This window comes from Phasianus colchicus, chromosome 23, assembly GCF_987193195.1.
Source record: "Phasianus colchicus chromosome 23, bPhaCol1.hap1.1, whole genome shotgun sequence".
Taxonomy (NCBI): Eukaryota; Metazoa; Chordata; class Aves; order Galliformes; family Phasianidae; genus Phasianus; species Phasianus colchicus.
This window is the reverse complement of record NC_143458.1, coordinates 6,295,313-6,310,527: the sequence shown is the minus strand read 5'-3', so window position 1 is coordinate 6,310,527 and position 15,215 is coordinate 6,295,313. Positions and strand designations below refer to the sequence as shown.

The 15,215-nt window shown below is 49.5% G+C and overlaps 1 protein-coding gene across 4 annotated transcripts in view; it reads right to left on the bottom strand.

Moving 5' to 3' along the window:
• Positions 1–360: 360 nt before the first annotated feature.
• Positions 361–15,215, bottom strand: part of ETS1 (ETS proto-oncogene 1, transcription factor) — a 69,584-nt gene continuing 54,729 nt past the window's right edge. For all 4 annotated transcript variants that reach the window (XM_031599726.2, XM_031599727.2, XM_090123661.1 and 1 more), the window contains 3 exons: positions 14,493–14,753; positions 5,847–5,965; positions 361–5,036 (listed from right to left, as the gene is read on the bottom strand). In XM_031599726.2, the coding sequence (XP_031455586.1) occupies positions 4,821–5,036; positions 5,847–5,965; positions 14,493–14,753 (596 nt within the window). In that variant the 3' untranslated portion in view covers positions 361–4,820. The remainder of the gene's footprint in view (positions 5,037–5,846; positions 5,966–14,492; positions 14,754–15,215) is intronic.

Sequence of the window (15,215 nt, the reverse complement as noted above, 5' to 3'; positions counted from 1 at the left end):
CAGCCCTCCACGCCATGGCTGTCCCAAACCGACTGCACCGCTTTCCTGAGGACAATGAGAGCCAGAGCCACAACAAAAGCTCACTGGGAATAAACCATCACGTGAATAAATGTACAATTTTTCAAGATTTAGTGGTGATTCGGGACGTGAGGATGTGTTGAAATGGGCAAATTTGCCCACTGGCCAACAGTGCTGAGCATCTGTGAGGGGAGGAAGGTCAACCCCACGTGTCCCATCCTACAGCAGAAGGGATGTTTGCGCCATTCCTGAGCTTCTGCACTGCTCCCATTGTCACCTGGACTTAAAAAGTGAAGGCAATGTAAGAGCAAATTCACAAAGCAGCACACTGGGACTGAGCGCTATGAATTATTCTTCTTTTAATTTCACATGGTTTAAAATACAATATGAAATAAGGCTACAGTATATAAAAAACTCTCCAGCAAAATGATGTGCCAGCATCAGCAATTAAAACAAAACCAACCCCTTCCTTCTTTAAGTATTCAATGGAGGAGGGGCATTTTTTGTATCCTTTAAAAAAAACAACAACACAACACACGGACACACACACACATCGCTACATCTCTACGCTACCTCAGCTCAGTTTTTAAAAAGCACCTGCTTTTTCCTTGTTTTTTTTTTTTTAATCTTGCTTTTAAAGTTTTTTTTTTTTCCCACTTTTAAAAAATATAAATTATATGAAAATACACGTTGGAAAATAGTCGAACAGCACAATATAACAATCTCTCTCTTTTTTTTTTTCTCTTCTCCTATCTTTATCAGCTTAAAAAAAAAAATTCCCATCTGTAAAAACAAAATGTAACAACAAAAAAACACTTTTTTCTTTTTTTTTTTTTTTTTTTTTTTTTTATACTGAGGCAGTTTATCCTGGAGATATTCCATTATAACATATATGCATACATAGATTTATCATTTATTTAGATCTCTTTGGAATGTAGACAAAGCTCACGGATGTTGGATAGACCCCACCAGAGAGCAGAGCACACTGAGGAACCCAACAGTTGTGATGCTTACAGCAACGTGGCAGCCAGGCCCCAAAGCTCTACAGAAAAGCCCTCCAGAAGACAACGAGGCAGAAAGTGGAGATGCTTCTGCAGCCTCTGCATTGTTTGGTGCTAACCAGGATCGGGCGTTGGTTTGGGAATAGGGGAAGAGGTTAAACTGTGTGATATTTTCTGATTCTCACCAAACCACTCTCTGGTTTGGTGGGCATGGTGAGGATGGGTTGGGGTTGGACATGGTGACCTCATGGTCTTTTTGGATCTTAATGATCCTATTACTTCTCCAAAGTGCCCTCATGCTGAGTGACCATGCCTGGAGCTGGATGGTCGTAGTGTGCAAATAAATGGATCTGCACTTGCACACACACAGCTCTGCACAGGTCACAGTCATCATACACAGAGATGGAGGATAGATCTAGGCAGATCTGCTTGCTTTTTTCCAGCATTTTATATCTCTTACTGGGGCCCCTTTCCCCTGATCTTTGAAATGACTCTTTCTTTGGGAAATGCACCTTAAAAAGCCATTGGGAAAGGAAGGCCACCGCAGTGCAGAGTGTTGCACCCTCCAGGCTGGGGGACAAAGGGGACAAAAGGGACAAAAGGGACACAGCGGGTGAAGGGGATGTGCCCCAGTGGGGTCAGACACCAAGAACAGCAGATCAGGAGCAGGACAAAGAAAACAGCCCAAATCACTGGAGATGTTCCAGAACAAGACAAACCCATCCAATTCCTGAGTGCCACCTGTATTTGCCAAGGCTGGAGCTCACTGCCTTGCAGAGCAGCCAGCAGTGGAGCAAGTCCCATCCCTGGCAGATCCCTCTCAAACCCATCCTGCTGGTTCAGCTTGTGTGTGAGTTCACCACATTTTCATGGCCTTGAGGAACAGGAGGTCACACCTCCCTCTCCAAAAGTCAATGCGCAATTACAAAAGTGGGAGAAAAAGAAAAAGAAACAAAAACAAATCCTCACATTTCCAGTGTATAAACAGCACACAGCCCTCTCTGGGATGGTCTCTAGAATGGGAACAAAGAGTTGAAGAAAACAGCAAACTGGGAGGTGAGGGATTTGGCCTGGTGGAATGATGGAGTCGGTACCCAAAACTCTGACTCCTTCCATCAGAATGAAATGTTATCCCTGTTTTCTGCTTGAAAAAGGCACTTCAGCTGCAGCAGGGCCAAGCAGGAGGCATTTCCTAAGGCATGGTGTGATGCCACAGGCAGGAGCTCAGCCACGTAGCAGCACATGAGGCTGGAAAGGGGATTCTGTAAGCAAAGCACACTTTGCAGTTGCATGCAAGAGATCAACTCGAAAAGCCTAAGAAAACCCTACTGAGTGCTGAAAACCCTACTAAGCTACCATGTCCTGTTGGGGTGCCCTTTCACTAATCCCCTGCCACCGGTTTCTGTGTCATTGCTCCTTACCCCTTTGCCCAGCAGCTGCAGCAACCCTTGGCTCTGCCCCTTGTTGAGCCAGTCCCTGCTGGGTAAAGCTGTGGTGCCTCACTGCAGCTCCCCAGTACCCACAGTGTCCTCCCTTCCCTCCAACTCAGAGCTGCTTTCCCCACCTGCCCAAGGAGCCCAGCTGCCTTTCATCTCCCAGCAGGCAGTTAGTGAAGGAGTGGGCCACCCCTCCTTTGGTGCATGCACCTTTCACTGTCCTTCCATCCTATTTTCCTTCCTTTCCATCTGTCCCACTACTTTTTGCACATGCTCAGAGGGACAACATGTAGCCCCAATGCTATGAGCATATCCAACATCTTCCCTTACCTACACCTCCATCTGCACCCCCTCCAGCAGCTCCCCTGAAAGCCACCCTCCTCTTCCCCCTGGCAGTGCCTCTGGGTGGATGCAGCTGCACAAGGCACTCAGCTGGACAAATAACGCACAAAAAAAGCTACTTTTGGTTCAAATGCATAATACTGTCTTTAAAAATAAAATGCCCAACAGCTCTCTGGGGCAAACACCCCAATCCCACAGCCAGACCTATATGGGTTCTGCCCTGGGGTCACTTCCAGGAATGTTAATTTTTACCACTGAATCCTCTCTGCCACACTGAGCCCAGCCCCACGGGGTCTTTGCCCACCAGAGTGAGACTCACTCCAGTGCAGGTAAATGGTGTAGAAAGGATTCAACACACAGAAGCAGCCCCCCAGAACTGGTTATGCTGCTCTCCTGCACTCCGGCAAGCACGAGATGTGTCACCAACCCCACCACCAACAGTCATGTGCTTCATGTTAATCACACCCTGACACGGTTTGCGGATCAGGCTCACAAAGGGCAGTAAAGATCCCATTTGCAAAGGCCAATTTCCTTTCTGCTCGTGCCCAGGCTGGTTAAGACATACAACAATAAAGACGGAGCTGCTCAAAACAGGAAGGAAGAAACATTTCCTTTTGGTTTTTCAATGTTTTCCTGATTTTTTCCCCTCAAACTTCTACAATTTTCATTTACTGCAGTCGAAATACAGGGATTTCTCCCCCGTCTCCTCCAAAAAATGAAGTTCCTGAAGGCACCAAAATGTTCCTCATAGAATCATAGAATCATAGAATCATAGAATGGCATGAGTTGAAAAGGACCACAATGATCATCTAGTTTCAACCTCCCTGCTATGTGCAGGGTCACCAACCACCAGACCAGGCTGCCCAGAGCCACATCCAGCCTGGAGCAAAAACTCCATTGGGAAAACACAAAAGCCATTTTCACTGCAAAAATCTCGGTACGCTTTGGAACATCACCGCATGCACAAGGAGCAGATGGAAGAGAGAGACCTATTTTGAACAGCAACGATAAAAAGGTGCTGTTGGAAATCTCACCCAGCTTTAGCAGCACACAGCAGAGCAGAACGCGAGGGCTGCAGGATGGGAGCAGAGACCCCCAGCCAGCAGCAGCAGAGCTGGGTCAGAGCTGGGGCTCCATCACATCCCACCCAGAGAGCAACCGATGCAGCGCTGCCCTTCTCCTGTGGGGTCTACAGAAACCATTTTCTCTTTTTCCTCACTGTGATAAAACTCTGCTGGCATAACAGAAACAAACACACACGATATTGCAATACTGAGACCATCTTAGAGCTTAAGACTATTAAAAAAAAAAAAAAAAAAAAATACTGGCACAAAATTTAATAAAATAAAACTTTAACAAATTTTTTTTTTGTTGTTTTTTTTTTAAAAAAAAAAATCGTGATCCCTCCTAGAAAAAAAATCTGTCCTTTGTATAAAAGAAGACAATCGACAGAAAGGCGATGCAACAAGAACAACAACAGTTCTTGGTTTTTTTCCTATATTGCCCCTCCCCAAAGCAGGAAGTTTCACCCACTTCTGTTTTCCCACCCCCCTTCCCTCCCCCCCAAAAAAAGCAAGTTTCAAGCCCACAAATCCTTAGGAATACTGTCATTTCCTCAGCTGTCAGTTTGTTGTGCCAATAGCACAAAAGCCAAAGGGATCCGTTTGTTAATATTTTTTCTAACCAGCGAGGGATGGGGAGGTTTTTCTGTTTGCTTTTTTTTCTTTTTTTCCTTTTTTTTTCTTTTTTTCTTTTTAAAGTGAGCTACATTTTTCTGGCTTTCTTAAAACTCAGAATCTCACCCAAAGAAGCCTGTCCTGGAGCTCTCAGCAAACAAAGGCTCATCCTTCTCCGAACCAAACTTTTAAGGTTATTCCAACCAGAAGTTCGACTCACCCACCACCCTCTCTCCCAACATCCTCAAAGCATCAAATCTGAGTTGCTCTCTAACAAAAAAATAACGAAAAAAAAAAAGCAAAAAAAAAAAAAAAAGAAAGATGAAGTCCCGTAAGCTCTTCAGAATTCACTCGTCAGCATCTGGCTTGACGTCCAGCATGGCGTGCAGCTCCTCCGGCGTGTAGCCCAGCAGGCTCTGCAGGTCGCAGACAAAGCGGTAGACGTAGCGCTTGCCGGCCGTCTTGTGGATGATGTTCTTGTCGTAATAGTAACGTAGACCACGGCTCAGCTTCTCATAGTTCATCTTGGGCTTGTTTTTCCTCTTGCCCCACCGCCTGGCCACCTAGGAGAGGGGTAAGGAGAATCAGAGGGGATGGACGACATGGGGATGAGAGAAGTCTTTCTGGCTTGAATGGGCAGCCCTTGGAAACATCAAAAGCATTAAAGCTTGGGAAAACCAAACTGTTCAACAGCAGAGCACAGAGAAGGACTCTATGAGGACACAGAAGTCAGGGAGGTAATGGATATCCCATACGTTCTCCAGAATGGGACAAGGTTTAATGATCATGGTGGTGATAGGTCAACAGTTGGACTACATGGTCTCAGTGGTAACCCAATTTTTTATGATACTGGGTTCTATGATACTCAATGGGAAGCCCCAACTCTCAGCTGCACACATCTGTCACTGTGCCTTTCTTTACAGTGTTTCAGCTTCCCACTAAATCTGAGCATGGGTTATTGCTTCCTACACAACTTCAGCCCAATTTTTAACAAGTCTTTAGCTAGGCTCTAATTCACTGTACTCTCCCTACAGAAGACCAGAACAACAGGCCTGCCCTAATCTCAACCATGAATGGCCTCAAGTTGTACCAGGGGAGTTTCAGGTTGGATATTAGGAACAATTTCTTCTCCAAAAGAGCAGTGCTGCACTGGCACATCTGCCCGGGGAGTAGGGGGTCACAGTCACTGGAGATACACCAGAACCATGGGGATGTGGCATCTGGGGACATGGTCAGTGGGCATGGTGGGGTGGGCTGGGATTGGATTGGGGTCAGAGAGGTCTTTCCCAACCATAGTGATTCTGTGATTCTATGAAGGACGAAGATGAGAGTTATCTTAAATATTTCAGCAGCATTCGGGCTGTGCTCTCTACCTCATCTGGATCAGAAAGTTTGAACTCCCAGCCATCGCCTGTCCAGCTGATGAAGGACTGACAGGACTTGTCAGTGAGCAGCTCCAGCAGGAATTGCCACAGTTGGATGGGTCCACTGCCTGGAAAGACAAAGGAAACACGAAACATCAGTGCCAGCAAATCACAGCCCTTTCTATCCCAGCCCGGGGTGGGGGGGATTCACATACAAATAGTGCTTACAGCAAAAAAATAAAAGCTTCAGCCAAGAAAAAAAGCATCAATGGCTGCAGGGTAAGACCTCAGACAATCTGGCAGTTAAATCCTGCAGGTAAAAGAGCTTCCCATTTGCAGTCAGAGCTGAATACTTGCACACTGGAATGCTTCACTCCGAGTTACATAAATAGGATTATTTTTCTGGCACCCAAACAGTAAGCAGTGCTGCCTTGGCACGAGAGCACCACCATCCCCTGTGTGCCAAAGAGCTCCTGGCCATTGCGTGAACTCCAGCAGACTCCTGCTTCCCAACCTTGACTCTTTGCTCTGTGCCTGTTTATGGAGATAAAGGGGACCCAGGTATGAAAATCATTTGGCCTCTCTCCAGGGCGTGTTGCTGCAGGCTCACAGAGATGGGCAGGAGCTGGCGGGTTTGGCAGAGCTCTGCTTCCACCAGAGCAGCCGGAGAGGCAAGAGCATCCCTCACTGTGGATGTTCAGCCTCTCTTTTTATCTCCACGTCTCCCATTTTGGTTTGGGTGCTAATTTTGGCCAACAGCAATTTGTCTCGTGGCGCTGAGCTCAACACACCTAACGAGCAAAAGCTGGTGCACTGCAATGAGACTGTGGCTTCGCAGCCTGGTTTTGGCTGGATTCATGGTATGTGTGGAGTGATGTAAGAATTATCTCTTCTTTGCAGTTTTGTCCCAGTCAAAGGTAGAGGAGAAGCCCTCAAGCCAAAACTCTTTGATGAGCAACTTTAAATGTGGCCACACCCAAAACACTGCGCTTGGCTCTGCGAGAGATTTTGACATGTTGTAAATGGAGCTTAGAAAATCTCAGCAATAATAATGACAATAATAGTAATAAACAGAGCCAGAGGTTAGAGGAAATGATTTATCACCCCTGAAAAACTGTGCAGTCTGGATGAGGATGGCAGGCGGGACAGGGCGAACCCGGCGCTGACAGCACTGAGCACAAGCTTCAAGCAGGGAAAAAAAGTTATTTCCTTAGAATAAAGAGATGGAGTGCAGCCTGTTTCCATGACTGACAATGGAGGCTGTCAGAGCTGTGGCTGTGGGATAACGCACGGAGGGAGGAGCGGGGTGTTCCCCCTAATCCACAGAATTTCAAATGACTCAAAGCAGACAGGCTGCTGGCAAGCAGGAAATGACAGAGCTGGCTCTGTGACAGGAGCATCACTGCGCCCCATCCAGCCCTCCCCAAAGGGGAACCAGAGAGAAATCCCAAGGAATTTCTCCAGGTTTTTCCTCCCAAACCATGCAGCACAAAGGAGCATCTCATCCCTGCTGTTTCTATCCAGTCCAGGGCAAAGCAGAGGGCTCACTGCACTGCCTCAGACATAAATGAGAAGAAGACATTTGGCAGGAGATGCTGCAGCCTCGTGTCCTCAGCAGGGCTTGCCAAGACACCGAGACCTCTGAGAAGGTTGGGGTCAGAGTTGCACCACATTACCTGCAGTGAAGTAAGGGAGGAAATTCAGATCAGACCTTCACCTCTCATCTGAAACAGAAGAGCCAAAGCCTGGCCCAAACCAGCCCCACATCTTGAGATCATGGCTTACACCAGGCTTTGTGCACAGGGGAATCACTGTGCAAGTGGGTGCTCCAGGCTGTACGGGGCAGGACAAGTGAGTACAGGAAGAGACCAATTTTCTAGTCCCATCTGACTTTATAGCAGTGCTTTACACACATATGAGAGCACCCGGTGCCCAAACAGCGCTAGGACACAAGATTGCAGCACAACCAGATTCACCATAATGCCTAGACAAAGAAGAACTTTTTCCTCCCCCAGAATAAAACACATGGAAAGCTATTGCTTGGACACTAGGTTCTAGGAGACTGCCCTCTAAATACCCCTGTGTGACTTTCAAGGCGCTGGGGACATGATGCAAGAAGTGTCACCATTCCTGAGCCAGGGGCCAGCACAGCTCACACTCCGTGCTTGCCACTCAGCTGCCAGCTGGCACAGGGTGGTGCTGGAAAACCCAGCAGTTTATCACCCACTTGTAGCAAACGAGGTAGGCTCCTTCCTGCAGCACCAGGAGCTGCTCAAATGGTTATTTTGGGATTTTGAAGAAAGCGGTGTCATCCGGCGAAGTATGCCTTGCAGGAGGGATTCCCAAGGTCTATTCCTAGCTGCCCGCAGGATTCGCGTAAAACCCCAAATTCCTCTGTTGTTGGACAAGCAATTATGTCAAGAATGTGTTTACCACACAGCTCGCAGGCATGTCTCAGCTCCTATAAACACACCCTGCCGGAGGGGAAGGAGCAGAGGCCCTGCAGATGGGGCACGATGGTGAGACGTCAGCAAGGCAGGCACTGCACATGGCAGGAATCAAAGCCAGCACGTGTGCAAGCCAAACAGCAAGAGGAGACCACAGGAGTCAGGGCAGAAGAGAGAACAATCAGGGCACAGGTGCTGGGGAGGTCTGTGTATGGTCTACTAGGAAGAAACAGCTGTAATCAGAGCTGAAATTAATTCCTTTTGCATGCTTTTCAGAAAAGCAAGGAGCTAAAAGGTTTCTCTGTGATGCTCAACTTGCATGGAAATGTCCACTCACCCGCAATGCATCCCCAGTACTACTGGGGTGAGTGTGATGCTGCTGGGCTTGTCTCTGTGCCCTGCCCCTTGTTGTCTTCCTCTCATCCCCATCCACTACAGGAAATACCCACTGAGACACCTGGTCCAGATCACTCTGGACTGCTGAAGTACCCCTGCAGCCCCAAGTGTGAGGTGCAAGGACGCAAGCCCCCATTTATGGTGCTGGTCCCACTGCATGCTCCTAGGGATTTCCCACACCAAAGCACCCAGCCTCATTGTGACCTGCAGTGCTCACAGGAGCTGTGAGAATAGAACCCGCCCGAGGGCTCTCTGCCCATTGGGCCACAATGGGGACCCTGTCTAGCCTCAGTGTCACTGAAGAGGGTCCTTCAGCTGGGCTGCTGGGGTCTGTCACTGCACAGGAATTCTCCAACGTCAGGGGGAAAATATGCTTCTTGTGCCAGATGACAGCAGGCCTCTATTCTGACTGAGTGGTGTCACACCAGGGCACACGGTTCGGTGTCACACCGTCCTGCCTGGGATAGGGCTGGAGATCCCCTTTCCTGCTCCATGTGCTTTGGGTAGGACTGGAGATCTCCTACTGACTTCCCACCCTGTGGCTCTGGAGATGGTTTTATACCGAAGTGCCCAGTCTCCAACATTCATTCAGGTTTTCTGCTCCAACACACCCACAGTGGGCAGTGCCACCAGTGTGGTGATGCCAGCAGTACCCCAGTGTGGTGATGCCAGCAGACAATGCCCAGCCCTCAGTGCTTCAGTCCCACTGTCTCTCAAGCTTGTTTCACACCCTCACCCCCCTCAACGGCCTCTGTTTGAAAGAAGAAAAACAAAACAAAAAAAAGCTTCAAAAAAAGGAAAAGAAAAAAAAAAAGGCACCTATGCTGTTCACTCTGTGGTTTGTGGTTCACACCAAACAAAACAATTGGACATAGCAACATCTCCAAAACAGCCCTCACTTTGGTGACGTGCCCACCCTACGCAAACCCCATCAATGGCATTGCAGGCACTGGAGTCCAGAAATCCCACTGCTGTGTTGGATTTGTAGGACCGTCGCTGCATGCCTTGCCTCCCCCACATCCTTTATCCAGCCTGGTTCAGGCACACCATCACCAAGGGCTTGTTTTGTGCAGGCAGCAGGACACTGAAGTACAGATGGAAAAACAACTCCAAAAAGTGATCAGAGTGAGGAAAGACCCAGAAAGCTACTTCTTGCCACGTGCTTTTTGTGCTGCATGCAGAGCAGCTCCTCTGCTGCTGCTTTGCCATCCCCTCCGGGCGGCTGGGCAGAGCAGAACTGCTGTCACGCTCGGGCAGCGTAGCGTGGGGCTGATTTCACTGTCATTTGCACACGTCTGGCAGGTGGGGCAGGAGCACTGAAGCAGCCCCACAATCCACCCTGCAGCTCCCCACCCTGCAATACGATGCTGCTGAGACCCTGCACAACAGGGGATGCTGCCGGTGACAGAAAGTCACCCCGCAAGGGCAGGCAAAGCATGGGACTCAAAGTTAGTGAATGAGTACCATCTCCTGCATCTCATGCTGCATCTCCAAACTCCCCTAAACCAAGATACCAGCAGCTACAAATGCTCACACAGGCAGGATGCAGGAAGGAAGGATGCTGATGTTTCTAGAAAAGCAACTGCACAGGATCTGGATGCCAAGGACAGACACCCACATGTCCGGAGCACGGCAGGGTTATGCTGGTGTGTTTTGCATGCCCAAATCTGGGAGATCACAGGCTGGAAGCTAAAGGCCAGCAGCATAGTAAGAAGAAGGGAAGCAGCAGCATACAAACTCTCTTGAAAGAAACCCACTTTCTTTGGCATCAACTCGACTTTCTTGCAAAACAGCAGCTGCATGCTTTCACTTCTGTCTCACTGATAAGCATCACAAAGAAACGGAGGCTGTCAAAGGCATGGCTTCATCTGCACCACAGATGGTCTGGATGGGGTGGATGGGTTCACCCGGCACATTTGAGCCATTATCAATACAGTGCCATGAATGCTGATGGCAAAGCTCGGGGCTGGAACCAGGGCACAACCGTTAGCTGTACAGAAGCGGTGCTGGGTGCTCAGGAGATAGCATCTCATCCCTGCACTGCTTCTGTCTTCTCTAAGGGCAGAGTGATAATGAAGATAGCATCAATCTGTCGCTGAGAGAGACAGTCGGGTGTGTGTGATACTAGCTGGGGCAAGGACATTAACTCCTTCAGTGCTGAGATTGCCTGTGAAGACTTCAGCAACTTCCTAACCTGCCTCATAAGAAAGGACAACTTACAAAGGCAATCCCAGCCTTGCAGCCAACGCATCGAGGTGTGCTTTGCAGTCACCTCACCCTGTTCATCCCTCTCTCCTCCCTCCCTCCCCCACAAGGCCCAAGGGGAATCGCTGTGCTCTGCTGGTTCAACTCTCAGGAGCAGAGGCTCAGTGCATCACAGCTCAGTGCTGCAGGCAACGTTGTGAGACGGAAAGCCCCGGCTTGCTCAGATGGTGCTGAGGTCCTTTGTGCCACAAAGCAAACACCGCAGCTTGGCTATGAACTCATGCAGGTGCTTTGGGGTGCTCAAGAAAGAAATTCAGCCTGGAGCAGCAAGGGGTCTGAACCTTTGCTGGATCTGCACCAGCGGGAGGTCAGCAGCACAAGTAGGTCAGAGCAGCGGAAAATAAATATAGGGCAAAAAGGCTGAAGACCAGTGTGGTCAGGCCCACAGCATGGGCAGCACGCTGCTCTGCTACAGCCCAGTGGTCCTCATTCACACAGTGTTTGCCCTCAGGAAGGATGCAGGTTGCTGCGGTACCCAGAGAGGCTGGCAGCTGGTGGGATCCAGCAATGCAGCCCTGCGGGTGGCACAGAGCTCCATTTAGCACAGCTGAGCTCAGGATGGAGGGCTCATGCAGCCAGCATGAGACACTCACCCACACCAAACGCTGTGCTGCGAAGCTCAGTGCTTACTCAGATAACTCAGTGTGAGATCTCACATCTGCCTGCAGAGCAGACACATCCTGACACTTGCCCAATTTTAAAGTTTGCATTCTGTCTTCATTTCCTAGGTCATTTCAAAAAAGAATAAAACCTGGCTTATAGTAAGGCTCAAGTTGGCCAAACTCCAGAGAGCTTGCCCCCAAAAGAGGTGTCCATGGACATCCTTCCCTGCAGCTATGGAAACTGTAGTTTACCAACTCCGGAGCAGTTACATTTCTCCTTCAAAAAAGATAAGAAAATTGCATCAATTTCTATCTGAGCAACCATGGCAACTTGTTAAATTAGGTCAAGATGTGGGGGCAGATAACGCAGCTCTGAAAAGCTGCTTGCGAGCTGGGTGAGGAACACATCAAACGCAAATGGCGCTTCCGTCAAAATGCACCTTCTCAGCGCAGCACGCGCCTCCCAGGGCAGATACCATCAGAGATTGCCACAGCTGTGATAAGGCTGTGCCAGCTCCCAGGGCCACCAGCAAAACAGGCCCATGCTGACAGAGCCAAGTAATATGGGCAGGTTCCTAACGCAACCCCAGAGAACCCCCGAGGTGGTGGATGAGGTGTTCCATGCCAAAGCACCGTGGCACGTCTGCTGGGCGCTGCACTGGCTGGTGATGGGGTGCCAGTGTTGGGTGCGTGCTCCAGGGATGCTCTGGGTGAGAGATGGAAAGCTGTGGGGCCGTGGGCTGGCAGTCCCCTGCTCTGCTCCTTTGGAGGCTCCACCTCCTCAGCAGAGCTGTAGAGAGCCCAGACTTCGAGTTCCTCAGCTCTAGCCACCAGATAGCACTTCCTCCCCTGAGTAAAGTAAAAGTAAAGCAAAGCAAAAACAAGAAGCCAGGACTTTTGTCTGAGAGTCCCCACCATCCCCTCTCAGCTGGCCAGTGAGAGGTCCTGCACTTCTCCATGGCCAGCCTTGTTTTTATTTTTTATTTTTTTTAGGAATAAGCTACTACAGAACAGTTTTGAGAGGGCCAAGTTCTCCTACAATTTGTCATGCAACATGTTCTCACTTGCTCTCACTGTGACCTGCTTTCAGAGCAACCTGGCTTCGCCTTGCACCCATGCTAGGCTCCCTCTACACAGGAAATATGAGGTGCTGACAGGTCAGTAGACATTAAAAAAGGGATGGAGGACATCCCTAGAGTCACACATTTGCAAAACTTGTCAGTCCAAAGAGCCTTCCCCACGGTAAATGCAGGCAGGGGCAGTTTCAGCTCTGAATAACTACTCTGGAGAAAGCAGCACTCTGACCGAAGGATTTCCAAGTGATTGGTGTTCCTGGAAACCTCTAATTTTCCTCTCTGTTTAAAGTTTTTCAAGTAAAGCAATGAAAAAACTTATTGATCATGTCAGAGCGCTCGGGCCAGGGGATTATCTTCCCAGTTCAAAGCAGGCTTTGAAACGAGGCAAGGGAAAAAGTTACGCAGAGAAAAGTGTTTGGAAGTGTGCTCTGGCACTGCATAAACCAAAGCCTCGCTTTCCCTGTGGCAAAAGCCCAAGGACACACTTTGGGGTGCTAATGCTCCTTGGCCAAGCATCGGGTCCAGCCCCAGCTTTGGCTCCTCGCTGCAGAGGGAGCTGGGAGTGCAGCCGCTCCGCTTCCATGAGCAATAGCAAATGCAGAGGGAAACTTCCCGCCTCTACAATCAAGCTCCTTCCCAGGCAATGGGTGCCCTGCACACTTCCACAGCACCAGTGAAAGCTGTGATCAGAGGAAAGGAAGAAGAAAGAAGTGCAAGCAGCACTCCTGGGCTCTTTTCTTAGGAACTCCAACTCCTGCGGCTGGGGCAGAGCTCCTCCTACCACTCACGCCTCTCCCCACCACAACCCCCAGCAAAAGCCATTCAGGAATGGCAGAGCACACTTTTATTTTGCATAGACCTGCTCAAAACAGGCTCATTCAGCAAGGCCGAGTTGAGCTTTCTTTCTAACTAAAGCTATAGCAACAAACCACTTCCTTTTTTACACATTACTCCTAAAATTATCTCTCCACCTCTCCTCCCCTCTGCATTTACCCCCAACAAAAACTCAGCCTGAAGACGAGCTGTGTGTGGGAGGAGATTTCAGGGACAGTCACACGTCAGGATCTGCTCTGAACCTTTTGATGATTTTTATCTGCACAACTATTTCCACTGCTTGGCTCCTCTGGGCCACAGCTGCTACCAGCTGGGGAGGAGGGATCAGTGTGAACCAGGGAAAGAGCAGGCAGGAGGCTGCCCTGCAAAAATTACCTGTCTTACAGGGAAGTGACATAGCACAGAATGAATCCTGGAAAGGATTACCTCGACATTGGCTTGAAGCCCGATCCCATGTTTCTCTCCATGAAGAAAGGAGGTGGCCAGATTGCGGGGGGACTATCATGTAAAAAAACAAAGTTCCCATGGTCTATCTTCTCATCTCTTTCATTGCAGGGAATGGAAAATGCTTGGATCTGCTTTGGCACTATCCCATCCCTGTCTCGCACCAGCACAAAAAGCAAAACAAAGTTCCTTCCTCCCTGCTGAAAGGGGATAAGATCATTCTGCATCATGCATAGCAATGCTGAAACACAGCCAGTCCTGCCTGAGGTGGGAAACAACAAGCAAGAGGCCAGTGCACTGCATGAAAGTGGCAGTGGGGAAACCAGGGCTCTCTTTGAGTTCTCAACAAAGCTCACCAGACCCCAGCTCCTACCAAAGTCAACAGGAGGCATCCAGTGGAAACAACACACAAGTGCCCGGTGCTCAGATCCTCCATGAGGGTCGGAGTACCTATGCCCAAAGCCTTGGGCTGACCCCATAAACCCTCACTCAGAGCAACCCAGAGACCCTGGAGGCTCTGCCCTCTCCTGACGCAGAGGCTTTCCATGGAGTGCTGAGCACAGAGATGCTTTCCAGGGACTGTGACCCTACCTGTGTAACCGGCGAGGGCAGCGGCAGGAATGACAGGCTTGTCCTTGTTCATGTCAGCCCGATCTCGAACATAGTCCTTGAAGGTGCCCTTGGGCTTGTGGTTGGGCAGGGCGGCGGGGTAGTCCTCCGAGTCAAAGCTATCATAGGAGGGGACGCGCTGCAGGCTCTGGAAGGAGGACTGGCTGCTCCAGGACTGCGTCAGGCGGTCGCAGCTGTCGTAGCTCTCTATGCTCTCAAAGGAGTCCTGGCCACCCAGTTTACCTGGTGAGAAGGAAGGCAATGTGAGAGGTGCCTGGCCAACACAGGGATGCTCTCAGTCAGAGTGGTCATGAGAAGGATGCTTCGCTTGCCTGCAGCAAGGCGGCCAGGCAAACATTGCTATCGGGCTGTGTCTCACCATACAACTCAAATCCAAGCCCTGAAACAAGGATATCTTCGTTACCTTTGTAATTCAAGATCAGGGCTCTCTGAGCCCTAGAGATCAGGCAGCAGAGTAAGGCAGGCAGAGTTAGGGAAAAAAACCCAGAGCCTTGACTCTCTACCAAAGACAGGTGCTTGGGGCCTACTGAAAACTGTCCTCTGTTTCCAAAAGGCAATGGCAGAGAAATAATCCACGTTAGACAGATATTCAGGGCCTGAACATGGTCCCTCTTGCTGCAGAAAGATAAGGGTCTGCAGTAATTGCCATATTATAACTGCCAGTCCTATGGAAGCACCGCTCAG